Source organism: Peromyscus maniculatus, chromosome 11 (assembly GCF_049852395.1).
Source record: "Peromyscus maniculatus bairdii isolate BWxNUB_F1_BW_parent chromosome 11, HU_Pman_BW_mat_3.1, whole genome shotgun sequence".
Classification (NCBI taxonomy): domain Eukaryota; kingdom Metazoa; phylum Chordata; class Mammalia; order Rodentia; family Cricetidae; genus Peromyscus; species Peromyscus maniculatus.
The window spans coordinates 40159621-40182487 of NC_134862.1; the positions used below are offsets into that span (position 1 = coordinate 40159621).

Consider the following 22867-nt stretch of genomic DNA (forward strand, 5'->3'; position numbering starts at 1 on the left):
TCCTAAAGACAGCATTGAATACAGATATGGAAGCCAAATATGGAAGTCTGAATGCAAAGTATGCTTACAATACTAATTATCCACTTGCCCAACCTCATTACACTCATGAGTGTGATTTTGTGTGCAAAAACATGGCACAATCTAAGCTACAGATTAGGTTTCCAATCTATTCTTTAAAATAGATTCTGCTGTAAGTGTGTAATAAAGTAGCTTCGTGAAGGTATAGAAGTAAAGACTAAAAATTATTTTTTATAAATTATTATTTAGTGATTTAAGACTTGCCAGAATGAGATGTGGTATAAACTAGAGAGAGGAAAGGGTGTGGTCATTCTTGTTCATAGGAAACGGTGAGCAAATCTTAGTTATCCACAGGAAGCACATGTTAACTCATGTGATAGCCTTTGTGGGGATCTTAAGTGACCATAGGGAGGAATAGATAGTTTTTGTAGATGAATGTTTATTATCATGTATATTGGTGCAAAGGATACCACAGAGATGTTAGGCCAGAGTGATCCATATTGAACAGAGCAACGAGCAAGCCAGGCATATCTCCTTTCCTTCTTTGGGAAAATTATAGTGATTGCTAAAGGACAGGTTGTCTTGCCTTGTCTCTGTAACTCTACTAGTGAAGTCTCCAGGGAATGCTTGTATACCTTTTGTGGTGGCTTGAAAAAAAAATGGCCTCCAAAGAAAGTGGCACTATTAGGAGGTGTGGCCTTGTTGGAGGAAGTGTGTCACTGTGGGGGGTGGGCTTTGAGGTCTCTTATAATCAAGCTTCCCTCAGCATGACTTCCTGTTGCCTATAAGATGTAGGACTCTCAGCTCCAGCACCACATCTGCCTGCACACTGCCATGCTCCCCGTCATGATGATAATGGACAGAACCCCTGAAACTGTAAGCGAGCCACCTTCAATTAGATGTTTTCTTTGTAGGAGTTGTTGTGGTCACAGTGTCTCTAAACAGCAGTAAAAAAAAAAAACAAACTAAGACACCTTCAAAGCCATTTTCACCTCCCCTGGGCTCATGAGTTTCCTGCATGTGAGCGCATGGTGATACAGAATAGATTCTCTCCAGCCACATCCCTGCATGGCAGCATTGCAGCAGCTCAGGACCTAGAATAGCCTCACACCAGTGGCTGAGCAGAGAACATATAAAGGCCTGTTGGTGGCAGCCAGAGTTTCCCCCAGATGACCATGACCACAAATCATAGTTCTGTCCTGGGACACCTATGTGGGGATGGAACTCTCTCTCTCAATCTCAATTCCAAACAGTATAGAGTGACAAATATTTATATCTGTGGGGTGTGTGAAAGACTTCTACTTTGCAGCCTGATTAGAGACAAGCGCCAAACTGGGTCTGGATCTAATTTTATAGGCTTCTAGGGTTGCATCACACGCCTATTTTCTACTAACAAATTTAATGTGTATTTGCTGCTGTTATTTCTGTTACCACAGTAGAGTAAGCAGGGGGGGGGGGGAGAGAGAGAGAGAGAGAGAGAGAGAGAGAGAGAGAGAGAGAGAGAGAGAGAGAGAGAGAGAGATCTTAAACCCAGGCTGCCCTGGAACTCACTATGCGATCCTGAATAGAGATGAATTCACAGTGCCCTAGCCTGAGCCTCCCAGATTATGGGCTCCACCACACTGGAGACATGTTCTTTCTGGTGACCATTCAGAACAGCAGTGTACTGTATGCTTTATTTGAAGTTTGGAGTCAGTATTCTCAGGTATATAGGATCCTATTCTCTCAGGGCTTCCGATTTTCCTGTTCTCATTGAGAATTGGTAACTTGCCACCCTCAACTCACCTTAGTGCTTGGAGACCATGACTCACAAATGAATCCTAATTTGATGACTTAGAAAACTGTGTATATCAGTTATTCTCTGAGCAGGAGATAGTTTGGGGACCCCGCACAGCAAAGCCAGAATCATACTGGATGGTGACATTTTCAGAATCAACATACTTATCCACAGATAGCTGTAGCAAGCTTTCTTGTCGGACTACCTTTGAATTCCCAGCCCTGCAAATAGCGACATGGAGACTTATTAACTATGAAATCTTGGCCTTAGCTTGGGCTTATTCTCAACTAGCTCTTATAACTTAATTAACCCATATTTTTCAAATCTATGTTCTGCCAAATGGCTCGATTACCTCTTCTTAGTACGGCACACCTGACTTGCTCGCGAATTGCGTGCCTAGATTGCTCCTCCCAGTTTCTCTCCCCGGAAGTCCCACCTATCCTTTCCTGCCTAGCTATTGGTCATTCAGCTATTTATTGCACCAATCACAGTAACACATCTTCACACAGTGTACAAATATCCCACAACAGACAGCTTTCTGTTTCTCGTCTCTGGCTTCACACACAGAGATATAATGAAAACAGTGACGACAGGTAAGATGAACTCTCACTCTCCATGGCCCCAGTCCCTCCTTGGCAGCTAATAAGTCACGGCGGCCGGCTTGTCCATCTGGTAAAACCTTTCTGTTGTATGAGCAGGGATATGTGTCAAACACTATGAAGCCTGCACTCTTAAATTTATAGACCTCAAACGAACGTTAACTTATGTGCTACTCCAAGGCTTGAAATATAAAATTAAACACATTCATTGGGAAAACACTTTTTTAAATTAACCTAACAAATATTTGCAAAGTTCACCCCCATGAGGCTGTTTGGGGAACAATGAGCAACATTCTTGAAATATCACCCCATTTTTAAATTAAAACAATAACTCACATCTGCATTTATAACTAGCTGTATACTAGTGGGACATGTTGATTCTTACAAACTATTAGACAATTGCCTGTGGACAGTAGACAATTATTCTGCAAATTATAAATCAATGCATTATGAAATGTCTTCTATTTATACAGTGATTTATAATTTTACACTACTGCATTATTTATTTTTATAATAATGTGGCAATTTACCATGTTAATAGAAAAAATGTTCTACTTAATGGATACTACACTAGAGAAAAATAAGGCCTATAGAAGAATTAGCTTTTAATCATTTGGAAGTATTCACCTAAATATCACACATTAATATAAAATTGTTTCTGCTAGATAAGTACCTTAATGATTATAATATTTAGCTTCCAGTGATTCTATAATTACATAGTTAAATGTATTCCTTAAAAACATACTTCATTGTACTTAACATGGAGCTGAATTATAGCCACTGGCTAACTACTTCTTAAGAATTCTTTCTTCATCCCTTAATTTAAACTATTTACCCTTTGCCATACCTTCCTACTCAACCATAAAGGACAGGAGGACACCAGAGTAGAGGAACTACGGCTCTGAGGAACTACAGTGCTGGGGAAACTACCTGTAATTTCCAGGGCGTGCTGCCGAGTGTCAGAGAGGAAGCCCTTGGACACAGCATTCTCAGATACCCTGGATCACGTTAAAGGTGAAACTCTAAATTATCAACGGCTTGATGCTGACCCCGGGTGGCTAAAACTTAGTATGGCCAGCATGTTAACTCACTGAAGGAGAAGAGCCGAGTTGAACAGGTCAGGTACAGAACAGAGCTGGGCAGGGTCATCCCACGACAGGGTGTGGAGACAGGAGTAGATTCTCTCCTTCCACCATGTGGATCCTGGGGTTCAAACTCAGGTCCTCTCCCCAGGCTTAGCTGAAGATACCTTTCCTCACTGAGCCATCTCACAGACCCAACTCCAAGACTTTCTCACTGTTCCCTCCTCCCCACAACAGGGACACTTACTGCCCCCCCCACCCCCCCCCACCCCCCGCTCTGCATGTCTGGCGTGATCTCCACCAACATCCAGACCTGGCAGATCTTCAGGGACAGTGTGTATTCTTGATGCGTCTGTGACATCAAAGTAACCGACACTGGGGATACCTCAGGAGAAAACTAAAGGGATAGGCTGTGATTCTGTTTAAAACCCCAGTAAAGTACACATGGGCATTAAATGGTAATGAACAGCACACCATTACCGTAGATAGGAGCATGCCAACTTACAGTAATGTTTGGTGGTAGCTAGATCATAATGAAGACCTTTTTATTCCAATGTTAAACCTCTCATAAATACACTAAGAGAAAAGCTTTAGAGGGCTTATTTGTTAGCCCCCAAACTTAATTCAGTGGTCACTATCTGAGTTAAAGCTGGTCTGCCAATACCTGCCAAGTATCTTATGCACAGACCATATATTTGTGCCTGCTTGAAGGGGAGCAGGGCATTATGAACCTGTATTTCTTATGATTTGCCATTTGGACAGCAGTGAGTATTTGTTACCTAACATTCTAGAGACAATGGTGAACACTGGGGGAAAATGCAAAATAATAGCTTTTACCATCAAGCTGAGCCGTCACAAGTAAAATACAATCCTAACAACCATGTGTATAGCTCCCAGAAACAAAGAGGAACATTGCCCAGAAGTCAGTGAGTTGGCCCTCCTCCCTAAAATATCAGTGATTAAGTGTCAGCCTTCCTCAAGAGAAAGGTGAATAAAGCTGCCACATGATTACTTCCTCTTTCAAGGAAGAACCAGGATAATTTTAATAAGTTGTCGATTTCGCTTATTAATCAGGTTTCCATAAATTACTACATTTGGTTTCCTGGGAAGCTACATCATGAGTGTTAATAGCATGTTTTGCAGACAGGAGAAAGAATGCCCAGCTTAACTTTCTTATGACTTGCCAAGTCTGATCCTAAACTCATCTGCTTCAAGCTTTTCACACTACACGGAACTAATTTACAAACATTTCCTGGGTGGATTCCTGAGACAGTCACTTGGGTCAGTGTCCCTAGAAACCTCACACTTCTACTGTGGTAGGAATGCTCATAGACTATGGCTTTATCAGGAGACCAAATCCCCATAAAACCTACTAATCATGAGTCCTAGTCAGTCACTCAGGCCTTTATCTACATGTGTGTTAAAAAGAGTTTGAAAGTAAAATAAGCTCTATGATGTTTTTCAGTTCAGAAAGTCTAAATTTTATGCTAAGGGGAAAATTGTAAATAATAATAGGCTCATTTCCTTAAAGTACATGAAAGGATTGAGATTTCCATGGATGGAATCCCTCTCCTGTGCACCCCGCCCCAAATGATCATATTGGTATCTATTGAATGAGAAAGGTAAATCGGTGAAGGTTCTGTGAGATTGTTTATCCGGTAAAGGTGTCTGTTGTCAAGCCTAAGAACCTGAACTTGGTCTGCAGGACCCACAGAGTATAAGGAGAGAACCAACTCCCACAAGTTGTCTTCCTACCTGCACCTGTGTGCCATGGCACACACTCACTCACCCACTCACCACCCCCAACACACACACATTAAATAAATAAAAAGTATATACATGTGTGTGCATTAAATGTTTAAAAACATTTTTTAAAATGCTTTCTTAAAATATCTATATGTAAGTGGAAAAATAGCTTACTGGTCTGCTTAGTTTACCAAGAAGTCCTTGAAATTGAGTGCAAAAAATAAATATCATGAAAAGCAACCCAGAATATATTAGTTATGGACAAAAGGAATGAAAATGGAATAGAAGGAAATAGAGTTTGCATTGGTGATCAATTACCTGTAGACTGAGCTATATATACCTTACAGAACCTCAGATGGAAACATTCTATTTATCTACAAGAAAATGAGAACCGATATTTTTATCTACCAGTACCCATTATAAGACCATGTCCCAGGGAGGCAAGTCAATCACTTGACTTCCCATCATGGAGGATACAGTGATTGGCCTTTTCAGCAATAGATTCTCATCTGCATTAGGATCATATGCTGTGGCCAAGCTTCTTCCATATATATCATCTGTGATACAGAGCCATAAACACAGAGCCAAATGCAGAGTTAAAAGCCCAAGAGGTCAGAGCAGTAGTTAAGAACTGAATCTAAAAACCCTTTCTTACCCTTCACTGCTGCCGCCATCCTTCCCCTCGGAAAGAGACCTACTTCCTGTGTGTCTGTCTTTTTATTGACTTTCTGTTCTGCCTTCTTATTGGTTGTAAACCCAACCACATGACCTCCTCATCACTGCCTGTCTATACAGACCTCTAGGTCTCTATGGTTGGTATTGAGATTAAAGGCATGTGTCTCCATGCTGGCTGTATCCTTGAACACACAGAGATCTGCCTGTCATATGATCAGGATTAAAGGTGTTTGCCACCACCACCTGGCCTCTGCTATGGCTTGCTATTAGCTCTGACCCCCAGGCAACTTTATTTATTAACATACAAATAAAATCACATTTCAGTACAAATAAAATATCACCATAATTCTCTGTCATAATAGGATACACTATTGTTGTATGACAAGACTTTTCCTGGGGAGATACAACACACATGTCTACTTGCCCAAAATAGGGAATCCACAACAGACCAAAGTATGGATACCACTAAAGTCTAACTTGGTGAACCAATGAGTTTTATTGGAGTTCCTTTCAGGAATATGGGTGAGGGGTTACTTACAGGAGCAGAAATGACTCAAAGGTAGGTGCATGACCAAAGCCCACTCTAGCACTGATGACAGATCATAAAGCTGGGAACCTGTAGTCACCAAACACTCTACAGGCAGCTCAACAGGTTGGAAAGTCCTTTCCAAGTCCTTTCTGTAGGCATAAACCTCTCCCAGGTAGCTCAGCTGGTTTCTGCTTCTTCTGGGTAGCTGGTATAATCTCAGAATCTTCTTTGCAACATGGCTTGTCTGAAAGTGACCCTCAGTGGTCTTTATTATTTATTGTGGGAGGAAAGGGGGCCTAGTGAATCTGGTCAGTTTCAGGGACTTCCTGAAGCCACTTTGTGTTGTTTACCTTCTGTCTTAAGAAGCTTCTCTGAGAGATGGAATGTTTCAATCTCCGAGGAAACTGCTACACAACACCATGGAAACTCAGTTGACATCAAGAAAAAGGAGCACCGATAGACTGATAGTGTGGAGCTTCACTGGTCCTAACTAGCATTCCATCATAGTATCATAAAGCTGTAGTAGATAATACAGTGTGGTATTGCTGTGGTCAGCCAAACATGCCAAGCATCACCAACCAAAAACCAAATAACAAATCTAAATACATGTGGTCGATTTGTTTGTATCAAAATGACTTCAGAATCACAGGCATAAATGTGAAAGTGAAATTACACATTTCTGTCTTAGTTACTATGGCTGTGATAAAACATCATGACCAAGGCAACTTTTAAAAGAACGCATTTCATCGAGACCTTACTTAGAGTTTCAGAGGATTAGCCCATGACCATCATGGTGGAGAATGTGGTGGGAGGCAAGCAGACATGGCACTGGAGAAGTAGCTGAGAGATCACATCCTCATCTGCAGGCAGCAGGCAGAGATGGACTTAGACTGGGCCTGGTGTGGGCTTTCAAAACCTCAAAGTCCACCCCTAGTGACACACCTCCTCCAACAAGGCCACACCTCCTAATCCTTCCTAAACATTCCAACTAGAAACTAAGCATTCAAATATGTGACCCTATGGGGCCATTCTCATTCAAACCACCACTATATCCTAAAATAAACATATGAAAATTATATTTATAACCTTGGGGTAAGTATATATTTCTCCAACAAGATACAAAAAAAAAACCCTGGTCAAAAGTGAAATACAGGTGTTTTGTGATACTTGTGGGATTCCTCACAGACACCAAAAAATCAACTCAAATAACTTATGATTATTGCATGATCATAAAATGTTTGTGTATGAGCTATGCAAATATTCTTGTATTTCTTAAATTTTCTACATTTCTTAGAATATCTAACACAATGTAAATGTTATATAAAAAATGTTATATTGTTTGGGGAAGAATGATAAAAAAAAAGAAATCTGCATGTGTACATTACAGGTACAAGTTTTTGGGTGGGAGAAATAGTTCTTAACTCCAGCTGGTTGAGTCTGCACGTCAGAAAACTACAGAAGTGTAGGGTTCACTGCATTGCATTATACTTACATTCTGAGTTTATGTTTATATATATAAAACCTTGTGGGGGAAAAAAAGACACATCATAGTGTGGAAACAGGTGCCTTAATGCCCATCCCAGAACAGACTGGAATTCATAAACATCTGGACACTAAATCACAATTAAATAAACAAGCCAATGGGAAAAATGGATGAAACATCCTAATTAAGACTTCATGAAAAAAGAAAATCTGAAAGTACAGTGATGAAGGGACTCCGCCAGCTCAAGTGAGATGAGCCTGGCTCAGGCAGGCCTTGCCCTTCTCTCTACCCTCTCTGTCTTGCTAAAAACTGTTAGCTTGCTTTCCTAAAGCTAGCCACCAAGGACTATTCCCTATTTGGCCACTTCCTCCTCCTGAGGCTGACTACCAAAGTCCAGCAGTCAAAAGCCCCCTTTGGTTCACCTAATTAACATGCTCAATTAAAATTAAAACACCTCATCCTAACATGGGGGTCCCCCTTTACTTGTATAAACCGCCATTTTCCTATGTGCCATGTCTGTCTCCCCTCTATCCAGAGGCGGCCCCTTGTCCCTCTGGGATAAATATCCGTATCCCTCCCCCCTCCCCTCAAGCCCATCTCCTTTACCACCCCATCCTAGCCCCTTCTAGGATCTCCCCTTTTCTTCTTCTTAAAAATTACACCTGCAAGGTCATTTGCTGCTGTTTTTCTGCCAAGTCAGGAAGGAGTCATTTTAACTTTTCTTCCCTGTTTAATAAAGGATCTCTCTGTGAAAACAAATGTTTGGGTGTGGTTTGTGACCAATCCTGGGACTAGGAGGGAGACCCTGCTGTGCACTAACGTGGACTGAGGGGAGTTCCCTTCAGTGAACATGTTATTCAAGCTCATTAATCTTCAGAAAAGAACAAGTTAGAAGCTCAACTTGGTGCCTAGCAGAATTTCCCAAGAAGAAAGAGCAAAGGGTGGAAACACCCTTTGGTGGAATCATTTTGGAAGGCTGCTGAGAAAATGCATGCATATGCATAGTGAACCATCAATCAATTTCACCCTCAGCTCCTCATGGAATAAAAAATATACCCATATATTTAGTAGAAGACACATGCAAAAATATTCTAAGCAGTACACTCATAATATCATAAATGGAAAATACCCCAAATGTCTGTCTACCTGAAACAAGTAAAATGTGCCATAGTCATAGAGTGATATAAAACTAAATAGCATGAAAGTAAACGAACTTCAACTAAACGCAAAATTCACATATGTACACAAATGTTTATGAACAAAGGTGAGATCAAGCTAATTTATTGTGTCTCTTAGTTAGGGTTTCTATTGCTGTGATAAAACACCATGACCAAATGCAATTTGGGAAGGAGATCATTTTATTTCATCTTATTACTCTAAGTCCATGGAAGTCAGGGCAGGAGCTCAAGGCAGGAACCTGGAGACAGGAACTGATACAGAGGAGGAATGTTGCTGACTTGCTTTCTCTCCTGGTTTTCTCAGTTTCCTTTCTTATATACCACAGAATTACCCGTCCAGGGGTGACACCATCCACAATGTGCTGAGCCTTCCCACCTCAATCATTTGTCAAGAAAATGCCCACAGGCTGGCCTGCAGGTCAGTCTTACGGAAACATTTTCTCAATTGTGGTTCCCTCTTCTAAGATCATTCTCACTGGTGTCAATTCAACAAAACCAAAAACAAACAAACAAACCAGGATATATATGATATGAATCTGATTTCATTTCTATAATGTGGAGGGAGGAACACACAAAACCAATTTGCTTTCAAGGGAAACTACAAGTCCTTGTTAGTATGGAAAGTGACCAGAAGGGGGCACCAAAGAATCTCTGCAGCCCGGTAAGGTTCTCTTCTTCCAGAATAATGTTCCTTTAAATTCAGATCTAGTTCTGCAGGTTCAGAACTGGCAGGTGCTGGGCCCATGAGACACAGGGTCATGGCATTCAGTCACAATTCAGCAGGAATGGGGTTAGGATAGTCTGAGCTGATTTCTTTGCAATGTAGAAAATAAAGAAGAAATAAAATTACCTACAGACATGTTAGTGAATCTGTGTCCCGGGTATGTCATAATTATGCAACATACTAAACAGAATGATAACACAAATATTTGGTATTTAATAGTTTATATTTAACCATTACAAGGAGTCAAGCCAAGCCAAGTAGACAATTGAACCACAATGGCTAGCCAGTAATCATCATTGACATAGCTTCAAAAAATAAAAAAATAAAAACCACCTAGGTTCTTCTGGCTCAGAAACTTTTTAACAGGAGTGGTGGTGCTTAAGAATCAGAACAGCTGCTGCGTGGAGATTCTGTCCATTAACCAAAAGGCCTGAATGGCCCCTTAATTTTAACATATTTCGAAGGTTTCCTGTGGGTTCGTGTCCACTTCTCTTTCTCCCTTTCTAATATTTCGATCTCCAGGAACAGTTTGTACACCTCCAGGGCGTTTTTTACATCTTCTGGGTTTGAGAAGCACTGCAAGCGTTTTTTGCCTTCAGTCACTGGTCTGCAGTGTTCAAGGACCGTCTACAAGAAATGTAAAGAAAGAAGTTGGGGGAGGGTGCAGCCTGAGGGGGATTCTCGGCAAAAGTGAGGTTAATATAATTGACGGACATAAGGAAATCAGGAGACTTTGCATCCTTAGTAGGTGTTCACATGCAGGCCACACTATGAGGGAGGTGTGTGTGTGTGTGTGTGTGTGTGTGTGTGTGTGTGTGTGTGTGTGTGTGTGTGTGTGTGTTTTCAGACAGGATTTTGCAGCCTAAGACAGACTTGAAGTTAGGACCCTTCTATGCCCACCTCCTTGTTGCTAGGATTACAGGTATATGCCACTACATCTGGCTCTTGAAGAGCAGAAAAGTTTAGTTGAAGAAAAGACACAGCTCCGAGGATCCAGAGAAGCCCCATAAGGATAGGTGAGGGGGAGTCCTGAAATGCTCCAGAAGCAAAGCAAAAGTATACAGACCACAAACATGGGAAGCTATGGTCAGGGCACTAGGTCTAGGAAATCCTCAATTCTAAAGTTCTGGATCCAGCCATAGAGCAGAAAAACCTACTCCTTCAATCTCACCACGATGCTTCAAGGTTATAAGTGTATATCTGGTAAACCAGGTATCGGGTAGATGCCAAGTGACACCAGCATAGTCTGGGACAGAGCCTTGGAAGAGGTTGCTATATTTAAGGGTGACATCGCAGAAGGTCCCCAAATTGTGCCACTCACCATTTTACAGTTGGGTATTTCAGGGTACCATGTTCTGTTTTCCGAACAAATGATGTTTGGGGGACCAACTATGGTATATCCAGTATCACAACGAACAGTGATGTTTTCCAGTTCAGCATACTGAGCTTTATCCACAGACAGGTTTCCATGTGAGATCACTGGTTTGGGGCACACAGCTTTAACGGGAACATACCTTGTGCTGTCTTCTTCTAAGTGGTGTCAAATTTAGACAATGAAAATGAGAAACTTTGTATATACTTGCATTCAAGTTCTGCAAAACTTACTGATTTCAATAATAATTATAATAGTCCTGATACCTATTGAGAAAAGTACTATGTATATCTATTTGCTAAATTTTTGTTGCCTTATAAATTTTGTTATAATACCTCTATGAATTAGTTTCTATTGTTATTAACATTTTACCAACCATGAAACTGAGAAAATTAATTCTCTAAGTCTCATGTAGCTTTTAAGTGTTAGAACCAATGTTTGCATTTCTGTCCCACAGCGTTGATTAAATGCATGATGCTAAGGATGTGCTTTTCATTGTCCTTACCTTTTAATATTGCAGGGTTCAACAGAACAGTGGCTTTTGGTCGTTAACAAAATGATGCAGGAACCAAGGACACTGAAGAGGTAGTCAGGTTCTTACCTCATCCTCAGTTTATATCAGCGTATCGACCAGGAGCATCATCGGCTCATAGACACAGAAAGGCCATGGAAAGATGGTGGCCATCATAAGATTTCAATGGAAATTTGCAACACTTTATGAACTATGTGTTAACCCTTGAGATTCCTCTTTCTTGAATACTTGGAAAGAAATGAAGGTTGTCGTGGAAAGTTTACTAGAGGCACAAGTAGATTCTTAGATCAAAGTTATCAAGTCTAGCCTCTAAGTATTCTAGAAAGACAGAACAACTGAATAGTAGTGGCTGCTTCTGGCAATGGTGCTTATCTGTGCTTTAAGGCTCAGGAAGGGAAACTAGTGTTCATTTTAATGTTTATTTTTTGCCAGTTTTTTTTTAAGTTTACCATTCATATCTTAAATGTTATCAAATAAATAGGTAAAAGGTAAAATTTAGGTAGGCTTTGATCAACAGAAAATATTGCTGTTATTCTTTTGAACTCTGTCTTCCATGCATTGCTAGTGGACCTGGTGTTACATTGAGGAGGCAAATGTACCCAATAAAAAGACATACAAGACACACAGAAAGTCCAACCAAAACATACGCTCCAACACATTCAGACATACATGCTTCAAAGTAAGGAGGTGTCTGTCTATTGTCTCTTCCTGTAACAGCACACTGTACTCTGGGTAATCTACAGAGAAGTGAGTTTATTTAGAGTCTGTCTATGCAAATCTAAAGAAATAGGGTTGGGATTTGGTTCCTTCATGCCTCAGTGGTGAGAATGAAAGAATAAAGTATCCAGAAAGACCAGAGCAAACAGCTCACATGTACTACAGCTCACCCTGGCATAGCTGCTCCATCCCCAGGACGAGCACGTGTGAGCGATTCAGAAGGGCTCAGTCACCTCTTACTTCAGAGTGCTGATCCATCAGGCCATGTTTCAAGCATAGGGACTCTAGTACAGGAGATGTATCCGATCGAATAATACCCTCCTGCCCCTGGACATTAAGTTCATGTCTCTCCCACTGAAGAATGAATTCCATTCCATGCTAACAACTACCAAGTCTTACTTGTTCCAACCTAAAAAATACAAAGTTCGAAGTCTCATCTGAGACTCAAGGTATCACACAGCCTGAGGCAAATCCCTCCATCTGTGAGCTTGTGAAATCAATTTCTCTACGTCAAACGCGGGGTGTAGGACCAACAGAGTGAAGACATTCTCAAATGAAAGGGAGAAACAGGTATGAAAAATGAGACATGGGGCCAAAGGAAAACTTCAATGGGGGAAATGCATTGAACCTTTTTTTTTCCTTTCCCCAACGACCGTACAAAGGAGAAGGTTTCCTTCCGGCATTTTCACGTAGTTTTCATTGATCTTCCCCTGTCCACTCTCCTCTGTCTCGCTCCTCCCCTCCCATTTGAAGCCTTCAGTGCCAAGCCTTTCACCATCCACTGTCGTCACGTCACCGTGTGTCCTGTGATCCTCCCTCCCTCCTCCCTTGAAGCCCGCTCTCTCCTGCTGGGCACCTTACTGTCCTGGCCTCTCTGCAGGCTCACTCGCACATAAATATACAAAGTACACGCTAAAGTCCCATGCAAGAGAGCACACACAGAATGTGTTTCCCTTAGCCTGTTTCCTCCCAGCACTTTTTCTAGTTCTAGACGTTGATCTGTAAATTTCATCTTTCTTTATGGCCAAATAAAATGTCGTTGTGTGTATGTACCGCATGTTCACTACCCATTCATCTGTTGAGGGCCATCTAAGGCTGATTCTGTTTCCATGGGAATCAACAAATGTGGATGTGCAAGTATCTCTGTGGTAAGAGATGGACTCCTTTGAGTGTATGCTCAGAAGTGGCTTAGCTGGGTCATATGTTAGTTATATTTTTAATTTTTAAGAACCTCCATACTGCCATGATGATTGTAGTAGTTTATACACCCACCTATAGTAAACGAGGTTTCTTCTTTCTCTATGGCCGGCCTCACTAGCGTTAGTTTTCATGTTTTCTCGATGACAGCCATTCTGATGAGTGAGCTCAAATCTCAAAATACTTTTAATTTATATTTCCCTGATGGTTAAGGATGTTGGACACTTTTAAAAATACATATTGATCCTTTGTATTTCTTCTTTTGAGAGCCATCTGTTCAGTTCATTGGCCTACTTGTTGAACGGAAGTTTGTTTTATCGGTGTTTAATTTTTGCATTTTTTTAAATACTCTCTAAATTAACCCTTTATCTGAAGTGTGGCTGGAAAAGCTTTTCTGCTGTTTTGTTGGCTGTTTGTTTACTATGCTGATGGTTTCCTTTGCTGAGCAGAAGCCTTTCATTTTCATGGAACCTCATTTGTCAACAACTGTGGCTATGTCCTGGAGAACTCCAACATCTATATTCTGAAATATTTTCAGCATCATTTTCTATAATTGCTTAAACATTTTTGGTGTTAAGGTATTTGTTCCACGTTGGATTAACTTTTGTACAGGGTGAGAAATATGGGCCTAATTTTGTTCTTCCATAGGTACTTGCCCAGTTTTACCTGCTAGTACCATTTCTTGAATGGGATTTTTTTCTTGATAAACTTTAACTCTTCTGTTAAAAATGAGGTGTGCATATCTGTATGAGTCAACTTCTAGGCCCATTATGTTCCCTTGGTCTATGTGTCTGTTTTTGTACTGGTACCATATATGCTGCATTTATCTCAAAGGCTCTGTAGTCCAGTTTGAGATCAGATAATACACCTCTGGCTGTGTTCGGTCTGTTTAGGATTACTTTGACTATCTGTAGGATTTCCATATGAATTTTAGAATTTTTTTAAAGTCCTGTGAAAAGTGTCATTGAAATTTTAATGAAGATTGCACTGAATGTGTAAATTTTTTTTGGAGAGCCTCGTTATTTTCACAGTGTTACTTCTATCAGCCCAGGAGCAAAGTTTTTTTTTTCCCCAACATCTAATGTCTTCTTCAATTTCCTTTTCCAGTGTTTTAAGTTTTTCATCTTCTTGGTTAGGTTTATTCCTGTATATTTTCAATTTTATTTTTAACTAACTAATTTTACTTCATATGTGTGCATGGGTGTATGCGAACCACATGCTTTGCCTGGTACCTGCAGGTCAAAAGAGGACATCTTATATCCCCCTCAAACTAGAGTTATGGAGGATGCTGGGAACTGAACCTAGATACTAGAAGAAAGCAACAGGGCTCTTAACCGTTGGCCTGTCTCTTCAGCTCCATGTTCCTAGATATTATTTCTATTGTGAATGGGATATTTTATATAATTTGTCAGAAAGCTCATTACTAGTAGACAGAAAAGCTACTGATTTCAATTTCTGTTGGTGGTTAAGTGCATAAAATATATTTGATAATGAAAGTATAAGTCACAGGTGAGGTTCCACAGTTTCAAAACAGCTATTCTATGTGTACAGAAAGTTCATTGAAATGCACAGTTTCTGGGTCTGGTCAATATGGGTGTGTATTTGGGGGGGAGTTCTTATTATAAATTAATGAAGCTTTAATTTTAAAGAGTATTATGTTCTCTTGTCAACATTTCTTGATGGTTGGGGGAAAGTTCAATGCCCACTTTTACCTTGGTTTTGTCCATCAGGACACTGCACAAAAACCTCTGTCATCTGGCCGGTTCCTCCATGCCATGGCAGGGATGGGGTGCCGAAAGTCCCTGAGTATCAGCTGCTCACACCTCTGCTGCACCTCCACTGCCCGTACAGCTTGAGGTCTGTTGTATCAGGATGATACATCATCTTCTTCTGAGTGCTGATGCCCTAGGATGGATCCCCTGCTCCATGGGACAATACTGGGATAGGGATGATGATGAGCACTGCAGACCTCTCAACTCTGGGCTGTGTCTACGGGTTGCTGTGGCACTGCTCTCTGCTTGGTGGATTCCAACAGGCTATGTTTAGCCTTTGCCAAGCGCCTTTTTCCGTGGTCCTACAATCCAAGCACCTGCTCTTCCATGCAATAACAAGGATGAGGGAATTTGAACATTGGCCATCTTCCGGTTTCAGATTCTCCCACATCCTTTACAGTGTGTGTCTGCTCTCTTCCTTCTGTGGCTGCGGTATTTGTCCTCTGGCTTGGGTTTTCAGTAGCACAGACTGTCTGCAGCCCTGCAGCTCTCCTTGTGCCAGATGCTTTGAGTCTTTCAGGACACTTCCCTGGTAGAATCCTTCTCCACACACACCACTTGGCATGGCATATGCTAGCTAGCTTCTCTGTAAACAAAGCCAATGTAAGCTTATTCCTATTTTCTCTTGTTTCTACATTGGTGGTTTTTAGTTTGACTTTCTTTTATTTAAGGTGTGTGTGTGTGTGTGTGTGTGTGTGTGTGTGTGTGTGTGTGTGTGTTGTGCAACTAAAAAGGGAGTCACGAGAGGGGAGGGAGAGTTCTTATGGTAGGGGTAAAGAGAAAAAAAACATAACATTTGTGACATGAAAGCAAAGCAAGGATACTCTCAGGGAAAAAAACAGAACCAGCCCAAGAAAAGTAGGCAGGAGGCAGAGAACAGGAGGAGAGGGGAGCAAATCAGGACAAAGCATAAAAACACAATGTATAAAAGTTCCATAATAAAACTCATTATTTGCATGCTAACCCTCAAATATTAAAGAAAGCAGGAAGCATACATATGCATACATATAAACATACAACACACACACACACACACACACACACACATACACACACACATGTAACAGAATAGAGATGCTACCTTCCAGGATGCTGGCCAGTATCTCTGTGTAGCTATGTGACTACTAGGTGGAAAACACAAAGCCAGTGTGGTCCATGCCACTCAAAATTAATCCTACCAAACCATTTGCATGATATTGGCATAATTTACTTTTCTACTTGTATCTTTAGATCGGTAGACCAGGCATCACGCTTTCCAAGGCCAGAGGCAAAACAATCCAACCAGTGGACACTGAAGCTGTCCACTGATAGTGAAGCTATAACTCTCGGCAAATTCCTCTGGGCTTTTTCACCTGCTGGGACAGCTTGCATGAGGAGAAATGCTACCATACTGTGCGGTAATAAGCTGCGGCCATGATGAAGAGCCAGGATGTCTGGTACATATTGGTTCAGGAAATAGTATATCTGGAGCCCAAGATAACCACTGGAGTATCTCTTGAGTCGCACCCATAGGGTTTATACTGAGTAGGCAATTATGAGACATGAAGAAATTCTGTTCACCAGGAGTAATAGCTAGAGATATCACATCTGTCAAAAAGTCCAAGCCTACTTGAGTGTTAACTGAAGGAAATAGAATGGACAGTAGTGAAAGAAAATTAGTTATATCAATTACAACCCCCAGAGCAGAGATAACTTACTTTTAACTCTCCTATACAGTGACCTTTAAGACTATGGATGGACACCATTTTTCCCATGATTCTCACCTCCCACCCCTAATTCCTATGTTCTACAAAATTAGCTTCTAGATCCCAAGTTATCTTCTTTTTTTTAAATTTTAGTTTATAATTTAATTTAATTTTACATGTCAGCCACGGATTCCCTTGTTCTCCCCACTCCTGCCCCCCCACCTTCCCTCCAGCCCATCCCCCATTCCCATCTCCTCCATAGCAAAGACTCCCCTGAGGATTGAGTTCAACTTGGTAGATTCAGTCCAGGCAGGTCCAGTCCCCTCCTCCCAGGCTGAGCCAAGTGTCCCTGTATAAGCCCCAGGTTCCAAACAGCCAGCTCATACACTGAGGACAGGTCCCGGTCCCACTGCCTGGATGCCTCCCAAACAGTTGAAGCTAATCAACTGTCTCACTTATCCAGAGGGCCTGATCCAGTTGGGGTTCCTCAGCTATTGGTTCATAGTTCATGTGTTTTCATTCATTTGGCAATTTGTCCCTGTGATTTTTCCAACCTTGGTCTCAACAATTCTCGCTCATACAACCCCTCCTCTTTCTCGCCAATTGGACTCCTGGAGCTCCATCTGGGGATGGATCTAGAAAAAAATCATCCTGAGTGAGGTAACCCAGACTCAAAAAGACAAACAAGGTATGTGCTCACTCATAGGAGGACACTACATGGGGAACAAGGATGACTAGACTGCTACTCACAACTCTGGGGAGGCTACCTAGAAAACAGGACCCCAAGAAAGACACAGGGATCACCCGATGATGGAGAAATGGATGAGATCTACATGAACAACATGGACGTGAATGGGGGTAATGAAGGGCAAGAGTCAAGGGAAAGTGAGCTTAGGGGAGCAGGAGATCCCAGCTGGATCAAGAACAGAGAGGGAGAGCAAGAAATAAGAGACCTTGATAAATGAAGACCACATGAGAATAGGAAGAAGCAAAGTGCTAGAGAGGCCCACAGAAATCCACAAAGATACCCCCACAATAGACTACTGGCAATGGTCGAGAGACAGCCGGAACTGACCTACTCTGGTGATAGGATGGCCAAACACCCTAATTGTCATGCTAGTAACCCCATCCAATGACTGAGGGAGCCGGATGCAGAAATCCATGGCCAGGCCCAAGTTATCTTCTTAAACTTTGCTTTTATATTAACCCAAACTATGGCGTGCACTACTAGACTGTCATGTTGAATTAAAGACTCATTCAGAGTTAAGATAATCATTAAGTTAAGATTCACATTGTTCTTCAATGATTATTTTCAGCATCTTACCATTTTCAGATATATATTTAATGCTTGAGTTTTCGGCAAAGCTTGGTAAGGTAATAGCAGGACTGTTTTGCAGGCCTGAATCAGAACAAGGGAATGAAAAGTTGATGTCAGTCACTAGGACCCAACCTTCCCCTTTATAACAAACTCTCTCATTGTTTAATAATTATATAAGCCACTCTTTCCCCCTTGATGTAGAAATGCAGAGACTCACGGAGTAGTCTTTTACATTACTAAAATATTGGCCATAATGTTAACAGATAATATATGCAGGAACATTAACAAACTGCAACACTGAAGGATCTTATTCAATGTGCTATGTTCTTTGACAAAAGCTTTTGTAAACCCTCTGTTAGTATATCTTGATCCATACCTTTATCTACAGCTTTGGTGGTGCTAGGGCAAACATCTGTGCTCTTCTGCATAATACTGATTGGAAGAACAATCCCAAACTCAGTGATTTTTAAGAAGATTATTCTTCATAAAACTGCATAGAATCACTAGGGATATCTGGGAAATGATGATGACAAGTTCCCTCAATATTCTTACCTGCCTGACATGATGGTATTGCAGGGTCCCACTTTCCATTTTCCTGACATGCACTCCTTCCATCAGTAGACGTAGGGGAAGCACCTTCACCACAAACATAGAAAACATAGTCTCCATAGGCATAGGTGCACATACCAGTGAAATCTCTCCTTTCACTTACAATTTTGATTTTCTCCATATTTGGTATTGGGCAACATATCCCTTGGAGATACAAAGAAATGGGCATACTTCATCATATGGGAAAGGCATCTTTGAAGCTTTTGCTCTACTTTATGAAAGACATTAATAATCAAACTCATGGTAACAGGATAGAATGTTGCTTTCAGAGGAGAGGAAGAATTGCTGAATAGGTATAAAGTTTCAGTTGAATAAATTCTAGAAACATTCAATGCAAAGCAATACAGCAATACAGTTAACAATCACAACACTAGGGGCTGATCAAAAGAGTATACTTAACTTTTAGTGTTTATAATCATGACTCAGAAGAAAAAGAAAGAAAGGGCTATATCAAGATGGAAGAATAAGTATTTGATCATTATATTTCCCCCATTAGAATGTATTGTTGGTTACTTTTATGTTTCTGTGATGAGATACCATGATGAACTCAACTTAAAGAAAGAGTTTAATGGACTTATGACTCCATGGGGTTAGAGACCTTGATGGTAGAATGAGGGCATTGTGACAGGTGATTGGAGCAGCAGGTGAGAACTCATACTTGGATTCATAAGCAGAAGGCAGAGAGCACACTGGGAATGGTGTGAGTCTCTTGAAACCTCAAAGCCTTCCCCCAGTGATGCACCTCTTCCAACAAAGCCACACCTCCTAATTGTTCCCAAACAGTTCCACCAACCAGGGATCAAGTATTTAAGCATATATGCCTTTGGGAACTATTCTTATTCAAATCACTACAAGTATACCTGGAACCACTAGCCATGCATGAAAAGTACCTTCCCAAAAGTTAGGAGACTCTGGCATGAGGGCATTATAATAAGTTTGAGCCTAGTTAAAAAGAAAAGATGCATTGAAGAAGGAAAGGAGGAAAGAATTACAGGTATCATAGCCACTCACCCCCAACTCACCCCTGTTCCCAACTCTAAGTACTGCAATAGGGAGAGAGACATCTTTTACTTGGAAGAAAGAGAGGGAACTAGACATATGCCCTACACCCAGTGCCAGGTTTGCCTCAGTGACCACTGCTGGGTAGAGCTCCATGGCCCCTATGTCTAGGTCAGTGTCTGTGGACAGAATCCCCATAGACAAAAGAAAACCTGAGACTTCTAAAGGACGAACTCATGCATAGGAACTATTGATGGAGTTAGGGATCGACAGAATTTTCTCTTTTGTCTGCCATAGTATGAGCCTAAGGACATTCTCTCAGGGGTCTGTTCAGGTATAAACTTCCAGTGTGGCCTAGATTAGTATCAGATTTAGTGACCAAGGGATCATTTTTTAATTTCCTTTCTCAGCCTTGACCTACCTTAACCCTCAATCAAGAAAAACTCCATCTGCTGAAGGTAGGATAAAGGAAATAAGATCAAAATTTGACTTTGTAACTCCCGCTATAATCAAACTCAATATGGGCAGAACGCAATAACCCTTGATCCAAAGCTAGTGCCCATTGCTACACCCACTACTGCTGAGGTAACAGGTGGAGACACAAACAAAGCTTGGTTAGAATACACAGTACAGCTCATTTCTATCAGGCTGCTACACTCTCTGACCAAAAATGAGGAAGAGCAGGCAGTCATAGAAGATGGGTCTTGGTCTTTGGTCCTGATCTTGTGTTGTGCTCTGCTGGTCATGGCAAGCAATAGATTCCAGGATGATCCAGTGATCCATTAGCCAGGTGATCATAGGATTGCATAAACTGTGGCACCTAACTACAAGCCAGTGATCATGAATGAGGATTCTAGGTTTGCCCCAGCAAAAATAAAAGTCTTCAGGACCCAATATGAATGGAATACTCTCTTTAGCATCCTCACCACCCATCCTGAGCGTCACACTAACTGCAGATTTGTGACAAGTTTGGGCTTGGAGTACCTCTGGCTGCTAAAACACTGATAACGACTCAGTTCACAACTTATGGCAAACCTTGACCCGGGATGGTAATTAGTGTTGAAATACCAGTGGTAACCACTGACTCAAAGAACATCATAAATGTCTTGAACTTGCTCTGCAGTTCAAGAAGGCTTTAAACTTGTGATCTCCCTGCCTTAGCAGGAAAAATAGGTACAAAAAAAATGTGCACATACAAAGATACAGTTCTGAATACATGTGCCTTGCAAGGATTGAGTCATGAAGAGAGAGAAGACTGATAAATAATGATACTGAGAGAGGAATAAAAACTCGCCTATCAAAGGTAGGAATAGATCCAGGGGATTTCACTAATACCAGTTTTTGGATTATATAAGAGAGTTGAAACCAAAGGAGTTCTTTTAAACTCTTTATAAGACGCTCTTTCCAGAGTCAGACAAAGGCACAACAAGAAGAATGTTATAGGGCCAATAGCCCTGAAAAAAAGACACAAAAATCCTCAAAATGCTATCAAGCCAAACCCAACAGCACATTAAAAAGACGTTTTACCATTGAGAGTTAACCCAACAATGGAAAGATGGTTTAACACAGGCAAATCAATAAATGTAATACACTACATTAGTAGAATAAAATAAATAAATCTGAGTATATAGATGAAAAATGTTTTTATAGAACTCAAAACACTTTCATGTAAAAATCTCTGAGCAGCCGGGCGGTGGTGGCGCACGCCTTTAATCCCAGCACTCACGTGGCAGAGGCAGGCGGATCTTTGTGAGTTTGAGGCCAGCCTGGTCTACAGAGCGAGATCCAGGAAAGGCGCAAAGCTACACAGAGAAACCCTGTCTCGAAAAACAAAAACAAAAACAAAAACAAAACAAAACAAAACAAAAAAAATCTCCGAGCAAAGTAGATATAAAAACCATTTGCCATATGCAATACACCTGTAGTCAACATTATCCTAAATGAGTAAAGCTGAAGTATTTCTCTATAGGATCTGGAATAAGACAAAATACCCAGGTTCACTACTTTGAGTCAAGATAGTACTGGAAGATCTGCAAGCAAGCAAATGAAAGAAAAATTTTAAATGTCAAGTCATAAGAGGAAGTCATCATCACTGTTCACCGATGACATCATATTTACAGGAAAAGCCCAATGACTCTATTCAGAAAGTACTAGGAATATTAGGCAAATTGTAATGGTTAATACTGTCAACTTGATGGGCTCTGTAATCCCCTAGGAGATAAATCTCTGGGCATACCTGTGAGAGATTATCTAGATTAAGTTAATAGATAAGGCTAGCCTCTGGGTGTGTCTGTGAGAAATTATCTAGATTAGGTTAATTGAGATGGAAAGACACGCAGTGAATATGGGCAACACCATTCTATGCCCTGGGTTCTGGGCTTCATAAAAGGGAAATAGGTTGAGTTCTAGCATTCAAGAGTGTCTGGTTCCTGACTGTGCATGCAATGTGGTGGACTTCCCCCAAGTCCAAACAAACTTTTCTAACCTTGCATGGTGCTAAGAAGTGGGGTCTTTGCTGTTATAATGTGAACATGTGATACTTTGGGTTTGGGAACTGGTTTAGGGAGGAACATGGGAGAGTTTGGACCATCAGATCCAGAGCCCTGTAAACCGAACTTAAAGAACCATTGTGGTGGGACTTGTAAAACCAGAGTGTCAAATGCAGACTCTGGAAGCAGCCAGGTTATGAAGTTTCAGAGAGGAACAATTAGCAGCTCTATTGGGAACTGGTCAAGAGGCCATTTTTGCTATTCTGGCCAAGAATCCGGCTTTATTCTGCCTGTGTCTTGAGAACTTGAGTGATATTGAACTCATAAGTAAGCAACTAATATCTTTGGCAGAGGAAATGTCAAGAC

At 41.1% G+C, this 22867-nt stretch overlaps 1 protein-coding gene across 2 annotated transcripts in view; it reads right to left on the bottom strand.

Moving 5' to 3' along the window:
• Positions 1–10015: 10015 nt before the first annotated feature.
• LOC102915133 (zona pellucida sperm-binding protein 3 receptor-like) overlaps positions 10016–22867 on the bottom strand; it is a 41757-nt gene continuing 28905 nt past the window's right edge. For both annotated transcript variants that reach the window (XM_076547318.1, XM_076547317.1), the window contains exons 8-11: positions 18957–19157; positions 18411–18485; positions 11133–11341; positions 10016–10438 (exon numbers count right to left, since the gene is read on the bottom strand). In XM_076547318.1, the coding sequence (XP_076403433.1) occupies positions 10229–10438; positions 11133–11341; positions 18411–18485; positions 18957–19157 (695 nt within the window). In that variant the 3' untranslated portion in view covers positions 10016–10228. The remainder of the gene's footprint in view (positions 10439–11132; positions 11342–18410; positions 18486–18956; positions 19158–22867) is intronic.